Source organism: Peromyscus maniculatus, chromosome 5, assembly GCF_049852395.1.
Source record: "Peromyscus maniculatus bairdii isolate BWxNUB_F1_BW_parent chromosome 5, HU_Pman_BW_mat_3.1, whole genome shotgun sequence".
Classification (NCBI taxonomy): domain Eukaryota; kingdom Metazoa; phylum Chordata; class Mammalia; order Rodentia; family Cricetidae; genus Peromyscus; species Peromyscus maniculatus.
The window spans coordinates 20,898,867-20,919,667 of NC_134856.1; the positions used below are offsets into that span (position 1 = coordinate 20,898,867).

General features: G+C 41.5%; 1 protein-coding gene across 2 annotated transcripts in view; it reads left to right on the forward strand.

The window, feature by feature from the left end:
• Positions 1–20,002, forward strand: part of LOC143273264 (transmembrane protein 184C-like) — a 44,581-nt gene extending 24,579 nt beyond the window's left edge. For both annotated transcript variants that reach the window (XM_076571829.1, XM_076571828.1), the window contains 9 exons: positions 519–649; positions 741–777; positions 2,837–3,042; positions 4,023–4,221; positions 4,964–5,057; positions 7,155–7,267; positions 9,913–10,012; positions 10,435–10,606; positions 11,077–20,002. In XM_076571829.1, coding sequence (XP_076427944.1) covers positions 4,127–4,221; positions 4,964–5,057; positions 7,155–7,267; positions 9,913–10,012; positions 10,435–10,606; positions 11,077–11,123 — 621 coding nt within the window. In that variant the 5' untranslated portion in view covers positions 519–649; positions 741–777; positions 2,837–3,042; positions 4,023–4,126 and the 3' untranslated portion in view covers positions 11,124–20,002. The remainder of the gene's footprint in view (positions 1–518; positions 650–740; positions 778–2,836; positions 3,043–4,022; positions 4,222–4,963; positions 5,058–7,154; positions 7,268–9,912; positions 10,013–10,434; positions 10,607–11,076) is intronic.
• The last annotated feature ends 799 nt before the right edge of the window (positions 20,003–20,801 follow it).

The following is a 20,801-nucleotide window of genomic DNA, read 5'->3' on the forward strand; positions in this document are numbered from 1 at the left end:
GTTTTGTTTTTGTGTTCAAGGTTAGAGGCTTAACTGGAGCATTTCCTCAAAATAGCTCATAAACAGCAAACAAGAATCAGATACAGAAAGCAAATAACACACTAGGAATGGGCAGAGATACTATGCAAATATTCTTTTTGTTTGTCTTTGAGGAGAAGGATGAGGAGGAGGGTTCTTTTGTCAGGCTGTCCTGGAGCTCACAGAGACCCTTCTGCCTCTCAAGTTACTGGGACTAAAGGTGTGTGCTACCACACTCTGTAACTCCAGCCCCAAGGAATCTAGCACCCTCTTCTGACCTCAGCAGGTACCCACACTCACACATGCACATATTCACATATTCACACACAGACACACACATACATAGAATTTTTTAAAAAGTAAATCTTTTTTTAATTGCTACTAATTATTTGGGAAATACCAAGCAGTATCAGTAATCTAATGAAAATTTAAGACAAAAATATTGATCTTTATAGTTTTAATATCAGAATCTAAACCAATGTGTTCTTTTGTTTTTCAAGGTTGGAATACATGCTAAAGCATGGCTTATTGCTGGTATCTTTATGCTGTTGACGGTACATGTGTCCTTCTGGGGGATTCTGCAACACTTGATGCATTACACACAACCCAAACTTCAAAAACCTATTATGAGGTCAAATCTTAATGTATCTGCTATTACTACTATTGACTGACTTAAATCATAAAGATGATATTAAGTGTTTTTTATGTTTTACTTTCTGTAGGATTCTTTGGATGGTCCCAATATACAGTTTAGATAGTGTAAGTATATTTTATTGTATTTCGTTAAGAATTCTTGGGCTGGAGAGATGGCTCAGTGGTAAGGAGTACTTTTCTCTTCTAGAGGACCCAGGTTCAATTTCCAGCACCCACATGGCATCTCACAACTATAACTCCAGTCCCAGGGAATCCAATTTCTGATCTCTGTAGGCACCAGGCATGAACATAGCACATATGCATTAGAGTAGACAAAATACTCATGCACATAAAATAATAAAGTAAATAAATCTTTTTAAAAAATCTTTTATGACACCTTTTTTTTTTCTGGTTTTTTGAAACAGGGTTTTTCCATGTAGCCCTGGCTGTCCTGGAACTCATACTGTAGACCAGGCTGGCTTCATACTCAGAGACCCACCTACCTCTGTCTCCCCAGTGAGTGCTGGGATTAAAGGCGTGTGCCACCACCACCTTGCTTCTTTTCTGACACAACTATGCTTACTAAAGAATGCTTAATAGCCAGGCAGTGGTGGTGCATGCCTTTAATCCCAGCACTCGGGAGGCAGAGCCAGGTGGATCTCTGTGAGTTCGAGGCCAGCCTGGTCTACAGAGTGAGATGCAGAAAAGGCACCAAAACTACACCCTGTCTCCGGAAAAAAAAAAAAAAAAAAAGCTTAATAAAGTAATAAACACATAATATTGACTTTTAAAAAGAGATTAATAGTGAAATTTTTCATAGTTTTTTGTGGGTTTTTTTGTTTTGGTTTTGGTTTTTTGGTTTTCGGTTTTTTTTGAGACAGGGTTTCTCTGTGTAGCCCTAGCTGTCCTGGAACTAACCCTGGAGACCAGGCTGGACTCAAACTCAGAGATCCACCTGCCTCTGCCACCTGAGTGCTGGGATCAAAGGTGTGCACCATCACAACCCAGCTTTTTCTTTCTTTCTGTTTTTACTTATTATTTGTCTTTATATTTTTGAGATAGGGTCTCACTACGTAGATCTGGCTGTCCTGGAACTCACTATGTAGAGCAGGTTGGGCCCGAACTCACAGAGAGCCCCCTGCCTCTGTCTCCCGAGTGTTGGGATTAAAGACGTGCGCCACTGCAACTGGCCAAGTTCACATGTTAGTGTTGGTGAGGAAGATAATATAATGAAAAATGCAGATGTTTCAGACATTTTTTAAATATATATTATATATATTTATTTATTATATATTCAGTGTAATGTCTGCATGTATCCCTGCAGGCCAGAAGAGGGACCAGATCTCATTACAGATGGTTGTGAGCCACCATGTGGTTGCTGGGAATTGAACTCAGGACCTCTGGAAGAGCAGTGTTCTTAACCCCTGAGCCATCTCTCCGGCCCTGTTTCAGACATTTTAATGTGTAGCTGTTTTCTTTGCTCAGTTGCTTAAATTTAAGATTAGTGGCTCTTAGTCTTTTAAATAATGAAATATTGTAATTACCCTCCTCAATAAGTAGCCACAAGAGAATACTTTCCCACCCCAGGCATCAAAATGTGCTGATGCTCTGTTCCCTTATATAGAATGGTTAGCATCAGCATATGGACTAGTGTGTCTCCCCTGTCCTTACGGTCAGCTCTAGATGGCTTATGACACCTGATAGAATATCAGTGTCATACGCAGGTAAGGGGACCTCTGGGAGTTCGAGGCCAGCCTTGTCTGTATAATGAGTTCCAGAATGCAGACCTGGGGTTAGGGGCTGTTACAAATATATCTCTTCCAGGGCTGGCTGAACCCATAGATGCAGATTCTCATAAGGATGCTGATAGTTCGCTATCATGCTTTTTAGTTATTGTCTTTTATTTGTACACCACCCCACCCCAAAAAAAGAAAATAAAAGGAAAAAACACTTTCCACAGTAGACACAACTAAAGAAAATGGCTTTAGCCAGGTGTGGTGTTGCATCCCTTTAATCCCATCACTCAGGTGGAACTCTTAAGTTGGAGGTCAGCCTGGTGGACATAGTAAGTTCCAGGACATCCAGGTTACATAGACCCTATCTGGAAAGAAAAAAGGAAAAAATGCCTTCAGTAGCATTTTCTGAATCAGTAGCATTTCTCTTTAACATCTGTGCTTTTCCATAGTGGTTGGCCTTAAAATTCCCCCAAGTTGGAATCTATGCCGATACCTGGAGAGACTGTTATGAAGCTTACACCATTTATAACTTTATGATCTTCCTGACCAATTATTTAACAATTCGGATCCCAAATGTAATGTTATACCTGGAAGCAAAAGATCAGGAACAGCATCTCATTCCACTCTGCTGCTGTCCGCCGTGGGCGATGGGAGAGTAAGTGTGTTTGGTTTTAACGGGCCTCTGTGTGGGTCTGAAATATCAGTCAGCTCTCTGCAAGGGGCGGGGACAGTAGGCAGAGCTCTTACCCTACGTAGCACATAATACAGTTTGAAAGATAATAAAATACATTATTACAATGTACATGTTGAAAGATAATAAAATACATTATTACAATGTACATGTTGAGAGGGGTTTTGTTGTTGTTTTTTTTTTAATTTTTTTACATTGCTTACCACAATAGAAAAGTTCATCAATGTATTAGGAAATATTTAATCAGCATCTTTTTTTCAGTTGGGAACTGGAGCCTAAATGATTGTGCACGTGATCATACAGCTAATTGTCTTGTACTCGTCTCCCTGTTGAGACAAAGTCACTGACAAAAGCAACTTAGGAACACAGTTGAGGGTGCAGTCCCTTATGGTGGGAAAGGCACGTGGCAGGTGCATGATGTCATACTGCATCTGCTGTCAGGAAGCAGAGAGAAAAGCCAGAACTCAGCTCACTGCCTCGTGTTCAGTCCAGGGCCCCAGCCTGTGGATCGCCGCCCACCCTCAGGGTAGTTTGCCTGTCCCAGGAAATCTTTCTGTAAACACATTCACCAGGAAGCTGCATCCTAAATGTCAATGCTTTATACACGTGCGTGTGCACAAGCTCACAGTTCATTTGTGCCTCCGTTTTTCTCCTGTGTTAGTTAGAGCCATCACTATCAGTTCTAACAGCAAAGCTCCTGAGATAATCGGTTTTATTTGACTCACAGACTCAGTTCATTTGGTCCTGTTGATTTGCAGTGTATCATGGCAAGAGTGGGAAACAGGAAAAGACCAAGGTCCCAGCACCTTCTTCTGTTCCTTCTGTTCTGTGTTGCACTATAGTGGAGCTGAAGGGAGGCTTTAGGAGATAAAGTGATTAAATAATTTCAAAGTGGTCTTCAGATTTCCGTGTTGCCACCACATTCTTACCCTACTATCATTTAGGAGAACGAAATTGGCAGAATTCAATATAATTAGTGTCAGCTGTCAACGTGATTTTAATTTGGAGGCTTTGCGATGTTCTGATGCCACTGAATAGTTGAGATGTTATGTTCTCTTTCTTCTGCGGAATGCTGCTCTTTCGATGCAAACTGGGAGTGCTGCAGTACACTGTGATCAGACCAATTATCAGTTTTATAACATTGTAAGTATGGCATTCCTTTAGCTTTTTTTAAATCTTTATGATACATAACTGGAAATATAGCTCAGTTGATAAGAGTGTTTGCCTTGTATGCACAAAGCCCTGGGTTTAATTCTCAACATGACAGAAAACAAGTGTAGTGATTCATGGCAAATAATCCTAGCACTTGAAGGTAGAGGCAGGAGAATTGCGAGTTTAAGGCCAGACTGGGCCCTGTCTTAAAAAAACAGTTGATGTTCTTAAATGGAAAAAACAAGTAGAAGAACAATGTTGATTAATAGTGTAAATACATATATAAAAGCCGGACTCTATTATGATGAACAATGCAAAGGATTGCCATGATTTTCACATTCTTTGAGAGCAGAATGTACAACACATCAGAAAAACCAAAATTAGGCTTACTAAAGTAAACAGACTTACTGAAGTAAACAGACTTTACTAAAGTAAACAGACTCTAAATTTTAAGTGTTGTTACCACTACACCTTAAGAACGTGTTCAGGACTGGAGAGCACTCAGTGGAGCACTCAGTGTTAAGAGCCCTTGGTACTCTTGCAGAGGTTTAGTGAAATCTAGTTCCAGAGTATCCAGTGCCCTCTTCTGGTCACCAAGGGCATTGCATGCACATTGTGCACACGTATACATGCAGGTAAGACATTTGTATGCATAAAATAAGTCTCTAAAGGGTACATATTAAGATACTGGTTTACTTGGTCAGTCATAAAGTTTATTCTTGCCATTTTTAAGGATATGTGAAATGGTTGGTGTCTACGATGAAGAGAAATTTGGTTTCTCCAATGCAAGGACTTACTTGGTTATAATAAATAATTTGTCAGAACTGGTAAGTAAATCATCATTCTTCTCAATTGTACTAAATTTGTTTCTGTTGCTAAATATTATCAGACACTATTTCTTGAGGAAAAAATTACCTTTTAATTTGTACATGGAACTTGAAACAGCTTTAATATATACCTTTATACAATATAGAAGTACAGTAATATGTTCATGAATGATTTGGTGACTTACGTGCAGAGCTGTTTGCTCTTGTGACCACACAGCCTTGTGAGGATAAGCATGGTGTGCCTTCTAAATAAACAAAACAATGCAATAGACCTATTCATTAAGAGGGAAAAAGTCTAATTGGCATGAGAGGAGAGAGTTTAAATAAAAATGGAAGAGTTCACCAGGTGGTGGAGGCTCACACCTTAATTGGGAGGCAGGGGCAGGCAGAACTCTGAATTTGAGGCCATCGGGTCTACAGATTGATTTCCAGGACAGCCATGGCTACACAGAGAAACCCTGTCTCAAAAGACCAAATAAATAAACAAACAAAACAGCAAGAATTTAAATCTCTGATCTATATTTAGAATTAAAGGAAAATTAAAAATGACTTTTCTTTCCCCCCCAAAAAATGAGTGTTGTTCTAGGAACTGAAAGGCTCTCTTAAGCTGATGTGTATTTCATCTAAAGTCTTTGGATAGTGCTTTTTACAGTATAGTAACAAACACTTCTAATACATAAATTATTAGAAGTTTATGATGGAGCCAAGCATGGCATTGCATGCCTTTAATCCCAGAATTTGGGGAGCAGAGGCAGGCAGATCTCTGAGTTTGAGCCCAGCCTGATCTACAAAGTGAGTTCCAGGACAGCCAGGGCTACACAGAGAAACCCTTTCTCAAAACACCAAAAAAAAGAAGGAAGGAAGGAAGGAAGGAAGGAAGGAAGGAAGGAAGGAAGGAAGGAAGGAAGGAAGGAAGGAAGGAAGGAAGTTTATAATGGAAATAACTGGGGTCTGTCTCCAGAGCTTTCTCTCATGTTCATCTCCATGACCAGCAGTCTTTTTCTGGGAATGTAGTCTAAAGAAATGGTAGAAGTGTTTTAGCCTTCTGGGATGTAATGCCCATTATAAGAAAGGACTGGAAACACTCTAAACCCAGTGGGCACAGTTTGGTCCTCCCATTGGCATTTAGACAGATACTAAAAGTAAACCTTATGAAACATACACAAAAGTTAGCTACTTTCAGTTGAAAAAGATATTGGTGGACAAAATTTCATTTTAGTTCATGACAGATGTTAGAAAATTGGGTTATGACTGTGGAATATGCCTGGAGTGTTTGCCTATCACACAGCCCTGGGTCGGATCCCAGCATGAGGGTCACAGTTCCTATGTACAGAGAAACGGCTCAGTGCTAAGAGTCTGTTTGTTTTTAGTGGTACTAGAGCTAGAACCCAGGGCCCGGGAGTGTGTGACGAGCACCCTGGGTGGCCCTGCTCCAGTGCAAGGTCTGAACTCGGTTCTTCCTTTACTGCTCTCATATCCTGAAGTATTTTAAATTAGCATAAAGTATCTCCTGGTTTTAATGGGGAAAGTAAGCTTCCAGAAATACTTCTTGCTGTTGAAATGCTGGTTGGTTATTGTAACTGACTCTAAACGTGGGCACTTATTTTAAGAAGTAAGGCCAGCTGGACTTACACACTGCTCTCAAGGAAATGGTTTGTGTGATACAGATTTCATGATCACAGTTTTGCTGAAACTGTACTTATTTAACGTGTTGCCTTATAAACTGTGTGTGTGTGTGTGTGTGTGTGTGTGTGTGTGTGTGTGTGTGTGTGTGTGTGTAAATGTTACACAAGAGACTAGCTAATAATAAGAATCTGTTTTTATAAAAGTGGCGGTAATTTGTGTTGCCTTTTTCTTTGACTGAAGGAAACCTTCCGTTCATGTCATTTGTTTATCGCTTTGAGTTCCAGTACGTGAACACTTAGAAACATATTCAGGAAAAATGTTACGTACCTCTCTTGAGAAATCTCACATATATGCATCTTCAGCAACATATTAAAAGCACTAAAACGTCAGTAGACTCTGGTTTCAGCTTTAAGGAAAGGTTCTGTCACTGTCTTCCTGCTGCAGAATGTTGAATGCTGCTTTTGTTTCTAGTTCACCATGTACTGCCTCCTGCTGTTTTACACAGTGCTAAAGGAAGAGCTCAGCCCTATAAAACCTGTTGGCAAATTTCTTTGTGTCAAACTTGTAGCTTTTGTCTTGTTCTGGTGAGTATTGCTTGCTCTTAAATATCCTCATTTTATAAATGCCAATAAAACTGTTGGTTAAGGAGTTTTTTAAATAATGTGACTACAATGCCAGGCTCAGTGGTGCCTGTCTGTAATCCCAGCTCTTGGGAGACTGAGGCAGGACTTACCACTTAAGGCCAGCCTGAACTAGGAAGATGCCTTTGGGGCTGGAGAGAGGCTCATCAGCTAAGAGAGTGTGCTGCATATCCAGAGGACCACAGTTTGGTCCCCAGCATCCATGCCTGGCGGCCCACAACCTCATAGAACTCTAGCTCCAAGGGGTCTGAAGTCCTCCTCTGGCCTCTGTGAGCACATGCACAGACTTGCAGTCAGACACACATAAGAACATCTTTTTAAAAAGCCATCCCTTCAGGTCTTGTAAGATTTACAGAAACAGGGATGGAGAGATGGCTCAGTGGACAAGAGCACTTGCTACTCTTGCTGAGGACCTGGGTTTAGTTCCCAACACCAACAAGGTTAGTGGCTCCCAACCTTCTGTAACTTCAGATCCAGGTTATGCCCTCTTCTAGTATCTGCAGATACTGCACATGCATCATATACACACATGCAGGCAAAATGCATGCACATTAAAATAAATATTAAATAGTTTTAAAAAGATAAAAAACAAATAATCTTAGTCATGTGTGGTGGTACATACCTGTAACCCAGCATTCAGGGTGAGGCAAGAGAATCTCACATTGTGAGTTTGAGGACAGCCTGCTCTATAAAGCAAGTTGTGGACCAGCCTCTGCCACCTTGTGTTATCTTGTATCTGAACAATCAAAGAAGTAGTCAGATGGCCACTGTGACATTTAAAAGATGAAGATAATTTGAGATAGCCTAAATATCTTGATGTTGGTGTGGTGGTGTATACCTTTAATCCCAGCACTCCCCGGGCAGGCAGAAGCAGGTGACTCTCTCTGAGTTCAAGGCTAGCAGGGTCTACATAGCAAGTTTGAGGCCAGTCAGCTACATAGTGAGACCCTGTCTCAAAATGAACAAATTACCTAAAATCTGTCATAACTAAAACAGCTATCAATTTGGGAGAAAACATGTAAGGACAGGGAAATGTTTATCAGTGAGTGTCCTTTAAAACACAGGGTAGGGCTGGAGATCCATCACAGTGTCTGCCTGGTGTATCCACTGCCCTACTGTCTGTCCTCACTGTCACAAAGCAAACAGCAAACTAGCCATGGTGTTAGGACAGGATAGATACTAAGAGTTATAGAAACAATCCGATCCAGTTTAGCAATTCAGCAGGGCAGAGGAGAAGGAATTCATGAAATTGCACTGCCAGAAGTAATCATTAGCAGTTGAAGGCACACATCATATGCTACAGAGACTTCTGGGACTCGATGGCATTATAATGCAGATACTCTGTGGGCTGGCAGGCTAGCTCCCTGGGGAAAGGCACTTGCTATGCATGCCTAATGAACTGAGTTTAATCCCCAGGACCTCTGTATAGGTGGAAGTAGAGAACCAACTCCACAAACCTGTCCTCTGGCACCCTGCCACACTAATCATAAGAATTAAGGCTTAAAAAGGGAGAGAAATCAAAACTGAAATTAATAGGGCCAGTGAAATGGACCAGCAGGAAAAGATGCTTGCCGTCACCAACCTGACGATTGGAGTTCCATCAAAGAGCTCACGAGGTAGATGGAAAGAAATGACTCCTGCAGGCTGTCCTCTGACCTCCACACACACAACATGTTACATGTGTGCACACACACAGCCAGAAATAAATATTTTTTGTCCTAGTAATTATCCAGGCATGGTGGCACATACCTTTAATCTCAGCACTTGGGAGGCAGAGGCTGCCAGATCAAGGCCAGGTCAATCAGCATAGCAAGTCCTAGAAAAACTAGGGTTCCATTGGTAGACCCTGTATCTAAATGAATGAATGAATAATACAATCAAATCCTAGTAATTACACATGTAAATACACTTGAGTACCAGCCCTTTACTTACAAGCTGTTAGAACTTAGAATCTAATTGTTTGTGCATAGTTTCAAAGCAAAAATGATATATGAGCCAAATGATGAAGGTCTGAGAATACATAATGAAATTCATCTTATGAAGCTAGTAGAATAAATTCATGAGGCAAGGTGAGTATATTTCATATAAGCAGACCTTGTTTGGGACTATGCCCTGAAGGCAGAGCAGTGGGGGGTCCTGGGGTACATTGAGGCCTTCACTGTTTTTAGGTGCACGTTTTAATCTCTTTGTGTATAGGATATGCATGTGTTTATTGTGTGAGTGGCACACGTCCATGCCATGTGTGCATGTGGAAATGAGGACAGCTTTGGGTATCGGTCCTCGCCTTTCATTTGAGATGGGGTCTCTTAACTGTCACTCTGCACACATCAGGCATCAGGCATCAGGCTCGCCGGCCTGCAGTCTTCCCAGGATTCTCTTACCCCACCTCTCGGCTCACTGCAGGAGCGCCGGGTTTACAGATGTGCACCACCATGCCAGCCTTCCCTGGCTTCTGTGACTCTAACTCAGGTCCTCACACTTGTGCAGCAAGTGTTTTACACACTGAGCCCCTTCCAGAGCCCCTAATTGCATAGACAGTTGGTCATTTCATGATCTAGATCTGACCTTTACCTTTTCTTGACATACAGGCAAGCAGTCCTTATAGCACTGTTGGTGAAGGTTGGCGTTATTTCTGAAAAGCATACGTGGGAATGGCAGAGCGCGGAAGCTGTGGCCATGGGCCTGCAGGTAAGTAGTGCTGTCAATGAATCAAGGGCTTTTACTGTTTAAGCTGTTTGACACAGTGTTGTCCTAAACCTGCATCGTGCAAACCATGGGCAAGACTGTTAGCTTACTCCATGGAGAGGAGCGGGAACCCTAGAGAAATGGCCCATAGGTACTGATTGGTAAATGTTTTATTCCTGGTCCACATATATCTGCACGTTTCCTTTCAGTCCTTGAGGAACAGATTAAGAAATATTTGACTGAGGGAGGGCAAAAAAAAATGTAAACCTTGGCTTGTCATGTTTGAAGTGGAAAAAATGTTGAAAAATGAATATAATCTGGATTATATTTTAAAAGTTGACACCCTATGTAACTTTGAAAATGTTAGCATTTTGAAAAACTAGATTTAAAGCCAAAGATGATGGATATTTTTGTGGCTATTGTAGGATTTCATAATCTGCCTTGAAATGTTCCTTGTGGCCATTGCCCATTACCATTTCTTCTCCTACAAACCCTACATGCAAGAGGCAGATGAAGGCTCGTTCTTTGACTCTTTCCTGGCTATGTGGGATGTGTCAGATATCAGAGATGATATTTCTGAACAAATAAGACACATGGGTAAGTAACAGCTATCTAACTTCTGTTGGTGTGAGTGTATATATAGGGGGTTGTCTGCGTGTGCAGGTACGGTCAGAGGTGAACCTCAGGTGTGGTCCCTCAGGAGCTGTTCAGCTTGGGTTTTGGAACAGGGCCTCTCACTGTCCTGGGGCTCACAGATTGATATGGGATCGCTGTCCAGAGGCCCCAGGATCCAGCTCTGTCGCTAGCACAGGACTGCAAGCTGCCCAGCTTGGGACCTGTGCTGAGGACTGAACTCAGGTCCTCATTCTTGTGTGGCAAGCACTTTGCAGACTGAGGTATCACCCCAACCCAAATACATAAGATTTACTCTAGTAATTTAAGAAATAAGAACATACTTAAAGCAGTACCATGATACAGGCTCTTCAAATCTGGGGAGAATAAAGAGAGGAACTATTTTTAGAATGGTAAAAATAACTTTTGGCTAATAAATTTATATTATCTTAAAGGAAGAACAATGCGAGGGTATCAGAAAAAAAAAAAAATATTTTCCTGAAGACCCGAAGCAGACTGAACACACAGGTCTGCTTTCCTCATCATCAAAAGATGCAGTTTCTGCAGGTTCAAAGCCATCCTCACACCTGGGCCAATATCAGGCCTTTGAACACATGATTACTTCACAGAAAACAGCCGCTGCATCCAAGTCATGTGAAGACATTGTCATTGATGTCCCAGAAGAGCAGGAACCTCCTGATACAGGCCAACATCAAGACTTAGAAGACACAGATACTTCACAGGATACATTTTCTGAGGCCAAGCTATGTGAAGATGTAATGGTTAATATCCCAGAAGAGCAGAAGGAGCCCCCTGGCTAATAAATTTATATTATCTTAAAGGGAGAACAATGTGAGGGTATCAGAAAAAAAAGTTTTCCTGAAGACTCGGAACATTCTGAACACACAAGTCTGCTTTCCTCGTCGTCGTCACAAGATGCAGTTTCTGCAGGTTCAAAGCCATCTTCACTAGCCCCAGGACCAATATCAGGGCTTTGGACACACGATTACATCACAGAATGCAGCTGCTGCATCCAAGTTATGTGAAGACATTGTCACTGATGTCCCAGAAGAGCAGGAAACTCCTGATACAAGCCAACATCAAGACTTGGAAGACACAGTTGCTTCACAGGATACACTTTCTGAGGCCAAGCTATGTGAAGATGTCATTATTGATATCCCAGAAAAGCAGAAGGAGCCCCCAACCCATCAATGGACTCTTAAAGCTACCACAATCTTCTTTGTGTGTAGGCTCAAGATCTGAACAGTTCAAAATGTTGGAAAAATTCAAAGACAGGCAAAAAACAGATATAACTACTATATATAATAAACACACATAAAATGCCAATACACACATGTTAATATATATATTTGTGTGTTTTGTATATCACAAATAACATTTAAATTTCCTAGGCTTTGGTTTTCTTAAACTGTTAGAGTATCATATATTCAAACAGTAAATAACAACTTCAGCTGAACTCTCTTGCATTTCTCACTAGGATGGACATTTGAAAAAAAATATCAGTGCTTCTTACCACTGCATGAATGTAATGATCTGGACTGAAAATGTAAATACAAAATTAAGATTAATTTAATTTAATCATAATCATCATGTGCCATTTAAGTTTACATAATTACAGTTCAATTACATGTTTTTCAATAAATGCAATACCATTTTCTGAAACTCTTACGTATCTTACTCTTTTACTCTTTTTTTTTTTTTTTTTTTTTTTTGATAGGGTTTCTTTGTAAATCCCTGGCTGTCCTGGAACTCCCTCAGTAGACCAGGCTGGCCTTGACTCACAGAGAGCAGCCTGCTTGTGCCATCAGACTAAATGCATGCACCACCACCAACCTGGCTGTGTCTTACTCTTTAAACATAAATTCTTAACGCTTTAACAAAAATTGCTTGATTAAAAGTCCACATTTTTTTAAATTTTTGAGCTAGACTTAACGGTGTACACATTTAAACCCAGCACTCAGGAAGCAGAGGCAGGTGGGATTTGGGCAGTTCCCGGCCAGTCTGGTCTAGGCCAAAACCAAAAAAACAAAACATTGGTCAAAGAAACAGAAGATGAAGCTAAATGGAAGGACACCCTGTGACTCAGAATAAATCTTATCAGAATGTCCACACTACGAACAGGAACATATAGATCAATGTAACTGCCGTCAGAATCCTAATGATTCAGGCAAAGAACAGTCCTAAAATTCATATAGAAATATTTTTTTAAAAGGCCAGACCACTTCTGAGGAAAATTGGACACATGGCATTTCCTGATTTGAAATACAAGCTGGGTGCCATGGTTCGTGGCCTGTCATCCTAGCATAGGATGTTTGAGATTATCCTGAGCAACATAATACACACACATACCCCATGTCTTTTTTTTAAGAAACTTTTTTATTCATTTTACATACCAACCACAAATTGCCCTCTCTCCCCTCCTCCCACTCTGCCCCCTAGCTTTTCCCTCCCACTCCCATTCCCTCCTCCAAAAGGGTAAGGACTCTCAAGGGGAGTCAGCAAAGCCTGGTACATTCAGTTAAGACAGGACCAAGCCCCTTCCCCCTGCAGCAAGGCTGAGCAAGGCGTCCCACCATAGGTAATGGACTCCAGAAAGCCAGCTCATGCACCAGGGATAGATCCTGATCCCACTGCCAGGGACCCCTCAAACAGATCAAGCTACACAACTGTCTCACTTATGCAGAGGGCCTAGTCCAGTCCCATGCAGGTTCCACAGCTGACCAGACATTTCTTACAGTGCTATTATTGTATAAAAGTATCTGATCGTCTAGACAGATCTCATGTAGTGAAAGCAAAGAATTAAATTTTAAAAATCTTTGCTAGTTTTAGGTATACAGTAGCACCTTGGGTTGATTTCATTTTTATTTCCTTAATAGATTGAAAGGTGGTATACCATGTGATTTAGCTTTCAATTCTATTGTTTTGTTCTAATATGCCAAATTATGAATTAGTTCCTGCTGATAGTTTCTTATTTTCAGTCTCAAATAGTTTCTCTAAACATAAGCCTTTGGTTTTCTCTCATACCATAGTAGTTACTTTCTTTTAGTCCAAGGGTAAAATATGTACCTGTCTTTTGAAAATTAGCAAACATGTCTTCTCATGGAAATTCCAATCTTGACTTAATAACCTGTGAAATCTTAAGCAAATTATTTAATGTCTCCAAACCTTGATTTTCAAATCTATAAGATAAGAAACAAAATAATGTATACCTCTTAGGGATGGAGTGACAATTAAATTAAAAATACATATAGGTTTTTTTTTTTCATTTTTATTTTTTTCTATTATCAGCTTGATACAGTGTGGTGATATTTTATTTGTACTGAAATGTTATTTTAATTTTATGTTAATAAATAAAGTTGCCCTGGGGTCAGAGCTATTAGAGCCATAGTAAGAGCGTGGTGGTTAGAAGAGCTAGGTAGATTTCTGTGTGTTCAGGGATACAGCCAGTATTGGAGACATACGCCTTTAAGACCTGGAGGGCGGTACTTACAGGCAGTGAGGAGGCAGTCATGTGGTTGGGTTTACAACCAATGAGAAGGCAGAACAGAAAGATTATTTAAACAGGGACACAGGAAGTACCTCCCTCTCTCGGGGAAGCTAGGAGCACTGCAGGAGGTAAGATTTTATCTCTGAGCTCTGACCTCTCGGCTTTTCTCTTTTACCTTGGCTCTGTGTTTCTTATTTTAATAATACGATTGGTTACATCTACAATACAGTATAAATTCTTATCCTAATAGTGAAATGTTTCACTGAGGCTTGCCCAGTGATTGAGTAAAACCAAAACTTATTATAAGCCACAGTCATTCTAGGGTCCCCCCTGCTATATAGCCTCTCTGATTCTGTGGGTTGCAGTCTAATCGTTCTTTGCTTTATATCTAGTATCCACTTATGAGTGAGTACATACCATGTTTGTCCTTTTGGGTTTGGGTTACCTCACTCAGAATGATATTTTCTAGTTCCATCCATTTGCCTGCAAATTTCACGCTGTCATTGTTTTTCTCTGTAGTACTCCATTGTGTATATGTACCACATTTTCTTAATCCATTATTCAGTTGAAGGGCATCATCTCTAGGTTGTTTCCAGGTTCTCACTATTACAAATAGTGCTGCTATGAACATAGTTGAGTATGTATCTTTGTGGTATGATTGAGCATTCCTTGGGTATATGCCCAAGAGTGGGATGGCTGGGTCTTGAGGTAGATCAATTCCCAATTTTCTGAGAAACCACCATACTGATTTCCACAGTGGTTGTACAAGTTTGCATTCCCACCAACAGTGGAGGAGTGTTCCTTTTGCTCCGCATCCTCTCCAGCATTGACTGTCATTAGTAGTTTTGATCTTAGCCATTCTGACAGGTGTAAGGTGATATCTCAGAGTCGTTTTGATATGCATTTCTCTGATGATTAAGGATGTTGAGCATTTCTTTAAATGCCTTTCAGCCATTTGTGATTCTTCTTTTGAGACTTCTCTGTTTAGCTCTTTAGCCCATTTTTTTAATTGGACTGTTCAGTATTTTGATGTCTAGTTTCTTGAGTTCTTTCTATACTTTGGAGATCAGTCCTCTGTCAGATGTGAGGTTGGTGAAGGTCTTTTCCTATTCTGTAGGCTGTCTTTTTGTCTTATTGACCATGTCTTTTGCCCTACAAAAGCTTCTCAGTTTCAAGAGGTCCCATTTATTAATTATTGTGCTCAGTGTCTGTGCTGCTGGTGTTATATTTAGGAAGTGATCTCCTGTGCCAATGCATTCAAAAGTACTTCCTACTTTCTCTTCTATCAAGTTCAGTGTAACTGGATTTATGTTGAGGTCTTTGATCCACCTGGACTTGAGTTTTGTGCATGGTGACAGATATGGATCTATTTGCAATCTTTTACATGTTGACGTCCAGTTATGCCAGCACCATTTGTTGAAGATACTTTCTTTTTTCCATTGTATAGTTTTGGCTTCTTTGTCAAAAATCAATACCCCATGTCTTAAGAAAAAATTGTTACAAAGCTACAATGGTCAACAGGGTGGTGGGCTGGAGAGTTTGCTCAGTGGTCAAGTACACTGGCTGCTCTCCCAGAGGACCCAAGATTGACTTCCAGCACCAACATGGTAACTCTATCTGTAACTGTAGTTCGGGAAACGTAGTGCCCTCTTCCGACCAGCTCAGGCACCAGGCATGACACTGGTGCACAGGCTTGTATACAGGCCAAACACCCAAACACATAAATAAAAATGTTTAAAGGGAAAAAAGTGGGATGCTAACAAAAACCAGACAAGTAGAACAAAATGGAAAGTCAGAATAATTGCTGACAAGAGCACCAAGTGGGCGCACTAAGAAAAAATAGCTTCCACCCAGTGAATTGTCCCAAGAAGTCTGGATTCCAATACCAAAGAATGAAACCAGACCCTTATTTTACACCAAACCCCAAAATCAACTCACTGTGCAAGGCACACAAATGTGAGGCCTGTAACTGAACTAAGAGAAGCCCCTGAACCATTGGCTTTGCCAGCGACTTTCAGAACACCACACCAGAAGGTACCATGCAAGCTTCCAAAGTCCTACACATCTATGGCAGAACCACGTCAACAACGCGCATGCCGTGACGACCCTAAAGCACAACAGCGGCATGCGCACCTTGGCCATAACCAACAGCTCTAACGACTGAAGATCTGCTCGACAAGAGGAAACCTGCCTGGGACTGGAAGCCTGGCTAACTCCTTAGTGCTAGTGATTACTGGAGGAGAATCTACAACCACTAATTTACTAAACCAGCATAATCCCTAACAACAATCCATAAACATCTGTCCTTATACTCACAGATAAGTGTAGATTTTACCCCTCATCAAGGAAACATCTGCAACAGACCATTACAGAAAACCATTGCCAAATGCAGAGTTGTGGAGCCCAGTCCCAGTGGACACATCAACAAAACACTCCCACACCTAAGGCTCAGGGAACATTGCAGAAGAGGGAACAGGAAGATTGTAAGACCCAGAGGATCAGGGACTTTGCTGTGAGATTGTGTCTTCTAGTAATGTCAGAAGCTACACCCCCTAAAGTCTCACAAACATGACTGCCCAAATGTGAGCTGAACAAGGACAACACCAAGGGAAAAGCCCACAGGCCTCAACCCTACACAAAGAACTATAGGCAACTGAGGAAAGCTGGACGTCGGAGAGATGGTCTTTTCCATGAAAAAGCATAATAATTAGTTGTCTAGTGCCAAATGCTCAGCTCCTAAAAACATAAATACAGGTAGCATTATACAGACTGGGCAGGCTATATCTAGGAATATATATGGTATACTTATAACCATGCAATAACAATGAGAAAAGAGGCCATGAATTTGAAGGAGAGCAGGGAGGGATATATGGGAGGCTTTGCGAGGAGAAAAGGAAATGGAGAAATGTTGTAAATATATTCTAAAAAAAAATTAAATTAAGATCACACCATAAGTTTAGCCCACAAAAACAAAACATGAGTGAGCAGGACTTGATCTGCCACATTCTACAAAAGATGGCACCTGTGCACCCACAGATGCACACAGCCCTAGGTCACAAAGCCCTGGGGAGATGGCAGTTGTGCTGGACACGGACTTTTCTTGTTTATACTTTCCACACAAAACACCTACACTGTCTTAGTTGCCATATCTAGAGCTCCCGTAAGGATAGGACAACTATATCAATCTAAAGCTTCTGCAGAGCAAAGGAAAAATATCAGTGACCTCAAGCAGCAGCCTACCTACTGGGAAAAAGACTTGCAAACAATATCTAGCTTAAAAGGAGCTAATACCTATAAAGAACTCATACAGCTCAGTAATAGAGCAGCCCTGCTACAAATTAGAAAAATCTTGAACAAACATTTCAATAAAGCAGACAAAAATGGCCAGCAGGTGCTGTCTGCTCCTTCCTGACTGTGGACATAATACGACAAGCCACTTCATGTTCCTGCCACCACACCACAGGACTGCATCCCTCCATAGACCTTCACTCTGTCTCCACTGGGAGCTGTGCACTTGGCTCCAGCCAGGTCCCACATCAAGGCTCGCTTCCTTGCCGATTTTAGTGCAGCCCCTGCCCAGGACAATGTGCAGATTGGACACAATCAGCAGCTGTGGGGTTATCTCAAATTAAGGCCCCTGCTGCCTCTGGGTCTCTGCAACCCAAGACATGCTGTGAACCATACTCTTGAGGAAATTCATCAACTGTCAGTCATACTAAAAACCTGGCCAGCAGAATACTTCTAGACTATGGAAGTCTTTGGAACAAAAACTCACTGGATTCAGTGACCTGGAGACCAGGATAGAGCCAGAGTCTGCTGGGCTCTAAACAGCATGCTGGACACTGGATATACAACAGCAGGGTCAACATTGGCCAACAGCCTCCTGGAGGCTTAACTAGACTTGAGACCTCAGTGTCTGTAACCCAGCCTGCAAAAGGGAAGCCCAGAAGCAGGAACACCGCCTTGGGGGCGGTGGGAACGACACCCAGGGCACTGTGACCAATAGCTAAGACCTAGCCATGAAATACCTAAGAGCATGTCAGGCTTCTGGAAACCAGGAAAAACGTGCCAAGACTTGAGACCGAATCCAGTCAACAGGACAGACAACTCTTATGCTGTTACCTTTTTATCCACATTTATCCTGTCAGTTTTGTTGTTCTAGAGCTACTCTTTTTTTTTCTTTCTCAAAGCACCCAGGCTCCACTGGTTTGTGGGGTCTGTGTCAGCCTCCTAAGAGCTCGGGCTGTTATATTACCTGATACTTTGTATCTCCCCTTCTTGTGGCCACATTGGGAGACCCCCCAAGCAAGACCACCACAGAGCCAATATCTGATGCAAAACACACAGGGGTTTATTGATAACAAGCAAGCCCAGGCTTGGTCTGTGTCCAACACTCAACACAGAGAATAGAGGACAGCCCTGAGCTCTCAGAGTGAGGGGTTTTTAAAGGGAAAAACCGCAAGCAGGGTGGTACAAGCCTTGGATTCATATGATTGGGTGAGGGTATGTAATCTTTGAATTTACTGGTTAGGAGTTACAGTTATCATTTTGGGACAGGCCTGGACAAATTCCAGGCTCTGTCCTTGAGCTGCCATGGAGGCAGGCTGGCCTGGTATGTTCACATTGACCCATGCATATAGCTCTAAGTTGGTGAAGAGTCTCAGACAGTAAACAATTGACTGAACCTTGAGCAGTCAGAGTACGTGCAGAAAGGGAGCTACTGCAAGGACTATGTCATGGCCCTGAAACTGCTGCTCAAGTCTCAGGAAACTGAAATTGAGGCCTGACCTCTGAGAGAAGACTGACAGCCTGCTATGGCATCTGCTTGGTCCTTTCATTGCCCCCTTGAGTGGTATATAATCTCCAATCTTGGAGATGTTTCTTTTTGGTAAAAGACTTTATCACCAGAGTAGTAGATCATTTTAGAGACTAATTGGATCAGGACTTAAGAGTTTTCCCATTATCAATGACAAAGTGAGTCTCCCCTTATTCAGTTGTTGCCATCTGCAAGTGTGTCGTGGGTTCAGGGGTTGATATTTGGATTCTAGTATCCTCAGTTTAGTGGTACCCAGACAGGAATCTTCACTTAGTTAAGACATCAGTAACATAAGAGCCAACAGTAATTAGCAGAAGCACAAGGGCCAAAAGCCCTGTGATGGCTGACAGTTCCTTATCCTGAAGGAACTTGGAAATGAGAATGGGGACCAGTTATTACTTTATCTCAGGCTCCCTATGACAAGAAATTCCCTTTTGATCTAACATTCCAGGTGGGGGACAAGGGCAACGTTTTCACTTCTGTAATTACTTCCTGCTGACATTGGGACATTGTTGTCAGGGCCCTGGAAAGCTGGAATGTTAGTCAAAGGCAAGGAGGGAATGTTTTATTGATCAGCTGAAGAGATGGCATGTATATTGGCGGAATTGGTTAATATCAGCTTTCAGCAAGTTCAGGGCTCACAATCATTTGGAGTAGGTTGTCACCAGGAAACAATGCTTGGATGTGTCTGTCAGCCAAGTGGAAACCTGTTGAGAGATATAAACTAGGATCAGGAGCTAAAATTCATGAACTTATTTGGAACATTCAGATTCATAGTCTCAGTACTTGTAGTATTATCAATTTGCATTGAAATCTATATTGTGTTTTCTATCTAGAGAGACAGGTATAGATTGGACTGATATGTCTTTGGCCCAATAAACAGCATCTATCTCTCTATATCTCTCTCTATGTCTCTCCCCGGCTCTCTCTCCCTGGTGCGCTCTCTCTCTCTCTCTCTCTCTCTCTCTCTCTCTCTCTCTCTCTCTCTCTCTCTCTTTCTCTCTCCTCTCTCCCCTTTCCCTCCTAATAAAGCTCTAAAAAAAATTTAAAGAAAAAATGCATATATAAGTCTATATTCAGAATCTATTTCTCTCTCTCTTTTTTAAGAGACTTAGTAGCTTTAATTAATTAATGCATTGATCAATTAATTAATAAGGTGGCTGCAACCTTGTGGAAGACTCTGGCTGACTGATGTTGCTAAGCTGACAGAGCTACAGCTAGCCCCGTCAGTGCCATCAGAGACCTGAGAAGGATACATTGTACCTGAGTGCAGACTTCCAGATCTATTAAAAAATGACAGGCTATCCATTACCCAGACCGCCATCACCCTAGGCTCCTGTAGTCTTCATAGCATTGGCAGGACAGGTGTCAGGACAGCATCAGCCTTGGCTGCTGGGCCCATGACGTGAAATTTTCCCTGTGGAGGAACAACTTGGGAAAGACTGACCTTATCTTGTCAGTGTCTCACTTGGGAATTCTGGGCCAGATCCCTGGCAGCAGGAGTTGAGCTGGGGCATCTTGCTCAGTGGTTGGTGTTATCACCAATTCAGGTGACACCTTCCTGTCATTGTTCCATATCTTCTTTGGAGATCCTGGGATTGCTGGGAGCTGGGAGTCTCTGTATGTTATAGTAAGCTTTTTATCAAATAATTTAAATACCATATTCACCAGATCTTTGATGGGTTTGAGGATCATTATCTATTAAATATATCTGAGCCAAAAAAATCTTGGCCTAATCTTGAAAACACCTCTAAGTTTGGTAACAATAACCATGCTAATTTGTTATCTGTAGATATATTAGTCAAATGTACCTCTCAGGTTCTGTTTTTTTCTTATCTAAATAGCTTATAATTAAA